A 6,498-nucleotide genomic window follows, 5' to 3' on the forward strand; every position below is an offset into this window, starting at 1 on the left:
CCTCCCATTATTTTCGTTCCTATCTTCACTAATGCTGTGTTAAAGCCTATGGGGAAAATTCGAACTGGGGCTCTAGATAGGCCCTAAATGGGTTAGAGTGTGCAATAACTGGTGGCTTTACCGGGGAGTCGGGGTCCGGCTCTTGTAACCCATAAGGGCGGTATCACACTGGGAGATGTTAGCTCTGATCAAATGGTCCTATCTCCTCCTCCGACTTCGGTCAGGTTTGGGCTGGATACTGAACTTCGGTTCAGGCTAACGGAGAGGGTCCAGGCAAACTGGTCGCGGATTGGGTAGCCTGCTGTGGGGCGGCGGGCCTCCATATGCGGGCACGGCGATCCTGTTTCCCGGCCTTTTGGAACCACATCGGGATCTCCGGTGCCAGCTGTGCCGGGTTACTTGGACTGCTGTGTGCTTGTTGTTCCCCTTTAGGAGCTCTCTCCAAAGGGTTTGGCTCCTTACCTTCATAGGTAGGGTGTCGACTGGAGTTGCTATAGCATCCATTCTAAATCCCACTGCTGTGTGCGAAGTGGGGATTGGTCCACCCATTGCTGCACCTTCTGCTGGGTTTGTTACCTGTCCGGGCTAGGTGGACGCTGGCGTAGGGCACTATGATGATAGGCCTCTGGTGGTATGGTCTCTGTTACTAGGTACACCGGGCTATAAATTCTGACACACTGGGGCTCTAGATAGTATTATTCCCAACTCAATGCTTCATAACGCCTCCTAGAATCGTATCAGTCACGAATTATAGTTTTAAAAAGTACGTCCAAATTTTGACCGGAAAACCTTTCGCCCTCCCCTCTTTTGAGGGAAAATCTGGACTAGAGTTGGAAAATCAACACTTGACCAACCAAATCGGAAAATCCGACCCCTTAAAAATATGTTTGGCTAGCATGGCTTAAAATTTAAAGTTAAGGCTCTTTATAAAAACATTTAGGAGCCCCATAAGATTTTGTAGGCCTTTCCGTAACTCAAGTAGATAGCAGACTTATAACAAATAGACAGCTAAATAGTGCATATATTTTAATTACATGTTTTTAATATTACCAAAACAGTTATTTTAAACAACCTAAAATAAAGAACTTTTAACAGAATTAGAGCCACAAAGCAAAAATCCAACAGTTTATGAGCACTATGTAACTTAAAAAGGGTATTTGAAATTTTAACAGATTTTGGCAGACAATACCAAGCCACAAAAATATCAATGGTTAAAAATAAATACAAAATGAAGATCGAAGAGAGTTAAATCTTAAAAAATACATACAATTAAATGTAAGAAATAAGTTTGAAACATTTTATGAAAGTTTAAAACTGAAATTTGAAAAACTATTCTCAAGATATAGCATTTAAATAAATCACGCGTATTGAAAATCTACTTTAACAAACTGAGTTGTAACAATTGAGGTTTTTGCCATTTTGGGCAATACAAATTTTAAATTTAGCGTTTGATATCATCAATCGTGGAACAAATGAATCGGAAATTAAAAATCCAATCACACATAAAATTAAATGGAATGTTAATTAAAAATGGAAACAAATTGCAAAATAAAACATTGTTGCCGGCCGGCAACATGGAACTATTTGTTACTTGGCAAGTACATTTCAGCATCTCTGTATAATCAAAATTAGCAGCCTCTCCAGCTTTCTAGGACGAAAGAAAAAAACCTTTAACCAAACGAAATTTATTAGTCATGAAGTTTTATCTTACCCTTTACCGCTTTCATCTTTTTAGTGCAATTCTTTCTTAAATAGCGCAAGGTGTTTTGGTGATTTGAGACAACATTGATTCGTTAAACCAGATCGCGACCTTCCAAATATTCCCGTTTAACGATGGACGGAATAGATATTTGGTCAATGACGTCCACAGGTTCTTCTTTGATGCAAGTGATATCGACTTTATTGCAATCGGTTTCCCTGTTGAACTGCGGTTGCTCGATTATGCCGGTGAAAAATTCGCATTTGACACCAGCGTGAGAGTCCGGATTGTCCGTGAAATAATTAATCTTGTCAATCGACAGCCGCCGTAGTCTCACTGAGCAAGATTTTATTATCATTTCACGAGAGGCAACACTACATATCTTTGCCTGTGACGAAGTTAAACGTAAAGATTTTTGCGGTTTCTCGTTCGAATGTGTTCTTTTGTGCGCAGTTAAATGGCCTTTTTGTGAAGCTGAATAACTACACTGATCGCATTTGTACGGTTTCACGCGCGTATGCTTTCTTTTGTGCATAGTTAGATGGCTTTTTTGTGCAGATGAGTAACTACATTGATCGCATTTGAAGGGTTTTTCCCCCGTATGTGTCCTTTTATGTTCAGTTAAATGGCCTTTTTGTGCAGCTGAATAACTACACTGATCACATTTGTAGGGTTTTTCTCCCGTGTGTGTTCTTTGATGTAAAATCAATTTGCCTGATTCTGCAGCTAAGTAGCCACACAGATTGCACTTGAATGGTTTCTCGCCCGAGTGTGTTCTTTTGTGGATTAATAAATAATTGTTTGTCGCCGATGTAAAAGTACATTTATCACATTTGTATGGTCTTTCGCCTGTGTGTGTTCTCTTGTGTTGAGTTAGATGGGTTTTACGTACCGATGAGTAGTCACACTGATCACATTTGTGGTGTTTCTCACTCGTATCTACTTTCTTGCGAGTTCTTTGTTCTGACATTTTATTTTTACGGTGTTCACAATTTGGACCCTTGCGTTTCTTTCTTGTCGGCTTTTAACTTAACCACTTGGATCTATTGACTTTTTAAGGTTGATAATTATTTATCAAATACAAATCTCGACAAATGTTTATCATTTACCAAAGTACAGAAAAAGGTTATTTTCCTAAAAGGTATTTTTTATTATATGTCACCGAATTCAGACCTAACAATTATTTTATTTCGTGTGAAATTGGGGTCGTTACGTTTATTTTGGTTTAACGACTGTCACTGTAGAGTGGGCCATTAATGTATCACTTTTCCAAAACACTTACGGTGTAAGTACTTTGGTTATAGAGACGAGAGACAGCGTTCGACGGAAGAATGATAACTATATAACATGGAAAGAAGATTAACGATTTGTGGGAGCTAAACTTTATTCTAAAAACAAGACTTTTATGTAGTAAATTCGCCTGTCAAAAGTTAATAAAATCGATTAATTTCAGAATATTTTAGCTTCCACTCGTTATATCTCGAATAAATCTTTAATTAGTCCATGGCTCTACCAGGTTTTATTATATTTATATAAAATTTTAGCTTCCACTCGTTATATCTCGAATAAATCTTTAATTAGTCCATGGCTCTACCAGGTTTTATTATATTTATATAAAATATTTTCATTCAATATATTTTAAAGGCCGACTACATTCTGTTTACTCTGTATTTCACTGGTAGTTGTCTGTTTGCATAGCACAAATATCTTGCAACAAGCAAACTTCCAGTGAAAGACAGAGTAAACGGAATAACTATGAAGTCAGCCTTTACCAGCAACCAGTGGCAATAAAACAATTTTTGTTAAAACACTTCATTGTCAAAATAATTTCATTTACTTTCATTTAATTCGTTATAATCCATAATTTTCTTTTCGCGAGTCCTTCGTTATCCAAAAATATTATCGATTTTATTTCAGAACGACAAGGGTTAAAAGTATACTTAGCACCAAATTCTTCATGAATAAGTGAAAGCAAAAGTAATAAAACTTAAATCCACGATTAATTAAATTAGTAAAATAAATTACTTACATTTATATTGCTGAAGCAAATATTGTTCCAAGTAAACCACAATGCTGATTTACATTTTACAGCGAAGGGGTCAATTCCTGGCGCAGTGGCGAGAGACTAGATAAGCGACGCCGAGCAGCGTTGCCAGATCAGGAAACAAAAATAATACAAAACCAAGGGTCGAAAATTTTATGGAAAAAGCTGTCATACGCGTAAAAATTGGTGGGCAAAAAATTATTTTAATATTTAATAATAATAATGGGCATGATTTGGGGGTGACAACCGACCGTGAGAAAAATAAAAACTTGCACAAACTAGAGACTAGCACACCATGATAACCGCCACTGACTGTCAGCCCTACCATTGCGCCTTTTGAAATAGTTACTGAAGGCTAGTCTCATCATCGACCACAAAGTCAACCAGATCGCTATATGCTGGAGGCATTCTCTTTTTGGTCTATGGGCTAATTTGTCTGGGCGCATTTTCTCGTTTGTCTTTAGTCGCACATAGAGATACGTTCTAAAACACCACACTAAATGGCGTTGGAGTGGCAAAATTTTAAATTTTGATGAAGTATTCTTTACCCCATCTCCTAAACTCTCTTTTTACTTCTCGACAAACCCTCCGTGGAAATTATAACGATCTGGCACCTTCGATGAATCAGTTTTCACTCGTACGTTCCATAAGGCATTCGCGGAAGTCTCCCAAAATGGAGAAAAAGCGGGGGGAGGGGGACTCACGCGGGCAGGATAGTGTCCGAGGGACAAGCTCTTTTGCGCAGGCACCAGTTTTCGAAACTATGGAACTTACAAGGATTGAGAATTGGCTCAACTTTTCCCAAAAAAATTATTCCACCCACTGAAACTCATATCTAATTTATAAAACAATTATAACTAAATTAAATATAACTACATATATTATAGAAAATAATTACTTACAAGATTCTGAAGAAAAAACCAAGGCCCGGTTTCTTCTGCTTCAAAACCAAAATAAAAAACACGTCTCCATAAAAGTTTGTCCCACCAAATCGTGGAAAACCGACCGATGTGATGGCGCGGCCTGCAATGATTGCGTGTGTTTGCTACATGTGAGGCGGTCACGATGGCTGTCTCACGTTGTTTCGCCAAGCGCACTTTTGTTCCGGCCGGCTTAGTCTCGTAGGCCGCTGTAGTGCTTAGGCGGAGCAGCGGGGTACAGATACATAGACTTATGTCTATGGTTTTCGCTAGGCGCGTAACAACACAGGTACTTTGAATATAGGCTGCGTACCAAAACCTAAGAAAGGAATCGCAGAAACACGCTATAGTGTCCGACCGTGGCAATCCTGTTATTCGCCACCGAAAACTACGGATACCCCCTCTTTATGTGGCAGGCGAAAACAGTAACAGGTCGCGCATTAGCAGACGCTATTTACCTAAAGAGGGACTTTTGAATTAAATTTGAAGAGGGTTAAATTTTTGTGTCAACGTTATGGATAAATCTGAAGCTATTAAAGGTTAATACGCATTTTAATAAAAAAAATATTTTTTCATTATGCTATTATTTTAGTGAATTTGCCACTGGTAAGGTTATTGGACTATATTGGAGACAAGGGACGCAGTTTAGATGAAGGGGAAAGACTATCTAAAGAACTCTCTAAAGGAGCGATTGAATTTTCTGTTACTAAATATTCAGCTGACGAAACGATAGTAGAAGGTAGAGTAATTAAAACTTCAGCACCGTCAACTGATCCTCATAAAGTGAAAATAACCCTTCAATGGCAAGTAAACTCTGATTCTCAAGATGAAGATTGGAAAGTTAATGACACCTATTGCACTTGTAGAGCTGGGTAATTAATTTATGTACATTTCATATCATAGTATGCTTAAATATTTTACTTAATTTTAACTGCATTTTAGATCATCTGGAACATGCTAGCACTCAGTAGCATAATTACTTTACATTAACAAATTTGAACAGGTCAATATTGTAGAGACTGGTGTTTATTGCACATTCAAAACACGATCTTGGGGTAAATGCTATGAAAATAATTTAAAGAACTATAAGCCAAAAAAAGTTATGGACCTTGAGTTTGTGAAAACTGTTAAAAAATTAAATTCAACACCAAAGTCTTAGATAATTAAGTTTGCCTTGCAAACCGTTATGTGGAGATTTTTTGATGTTACATCATTAGACACTGTTAAAACCACTTATCTGGCTGAAGTTTCACCTCCAAGAAATTTTGTAGCGACATAAACTCTTCTATGGAACCAGTTGCGGCTACGTCAATGGTTCCTAGTAGGCTAGTAAAATATCTAGTCATGCCCTAAATGAAGTTTCTACACAAATTAATTTGAACAAACCTGAAATTTATGTGGAATCGCTCTCCCAAACTACATCAAGCATACCAAATAAAAGTGCAGTTATTCCACAGTGCAATATTGAAAATGCTCGGGCCATTTCCGTAGAAAACGTTCTTAACTCTACATCTTTAGCTCCTAATCAGTCTAGTCATTCCATAACTGTAGACGAGTACTATTACAAAGAAAATGTAGTTGTGAACTTTCAGCAAGCTTGTAAAATTGCAAATATTGCTCAGAAAACTGATGAGTGGAGAAAGTGTCGAAAAGATCGTTTAACAGGAACAGTGGTTAAGAAAGTTTTCGTCAGTCAAAATAGAAACAACACTGCAACCAGAATTCTACAAAGTCATAAAAGTTTAAAAGAGCTAGAGGTGCCTGCGGTAGTTTATGCGTGGAAGATGGAAAAGGTGGCAAGACAAAAGTTTCAAAATTTGAAAAAAAACTAAGGT

The 6,498-nt window shown here is 37.7% G+C and overlaps 1 protein-coding gene across 2 annotated transcripts; it reads right to left on the minus strand.

The window, feature by feature from the left end:
- Positions 1-1,363: 1,363 nt before the first annotated feature.
- Positions 1,364-3,825, minus strand: LOC149949109 (uncharacterized). 2 transcript variants are annotated; one of them, XM_090169176.1, is made up of 4 exons: positions 3,729-3,825; positions 2,982-3,037; positions 1,712-2,749; positions 1,364-1,648 (listed from the first exon to the last, which is right to left on the minus strand). In XM_090169176.1, the coding sequence occupies exon 3, from the start codon at positions 2,667-2,669 to the stop codon at positions 1,794-1,796; it is 876 nt and encodes a 291-aa protein (XP_090025302.1). In that variant the 5' UTR covers positions 2,670-2,749; positions 2,982-3,037; positions 3,729-3,825; the 3' UTR covers positions 1,364-1,648; positions 1,712-1,793. The 2 variants fall into 2 exon arrangements, with proteins under 2 accessions (XP_090025302.1, XP_090025303.1); XM_090169177.1 differs by lacking the exon at positions 2,982-3,037 and having other exon boundaries at positions 3,729-3,772.
- Between the last annotated feature and the right edge of the window lie 2,673 nt (positions 3,826-6,498).

Source organism: Leiobunum rupestre, chromosome 3 (assembly GCF_980474605.1).
Source record: "Leiobunum rupestre chromosome 3, qqLeiRupe1.1.hap1, whole genome shotgun sequence".
Lineage (NCBI taxonomy): Eukaryota > Metazoa > Arthropoda > Arachnida > Opiliones > Sclerosomatidae > Leiobunum > Leiobunum rupestre.

Excerpts from the sequence above, each read along its gene's own strand:
- LOC149949109 (XM_090169176.1), bottom strand. The coding sequence starts at position 2,669 with ATGTCAGAACAAAGAACTCGCAAGAAAGTAGATACGAGTGAGAAACAC.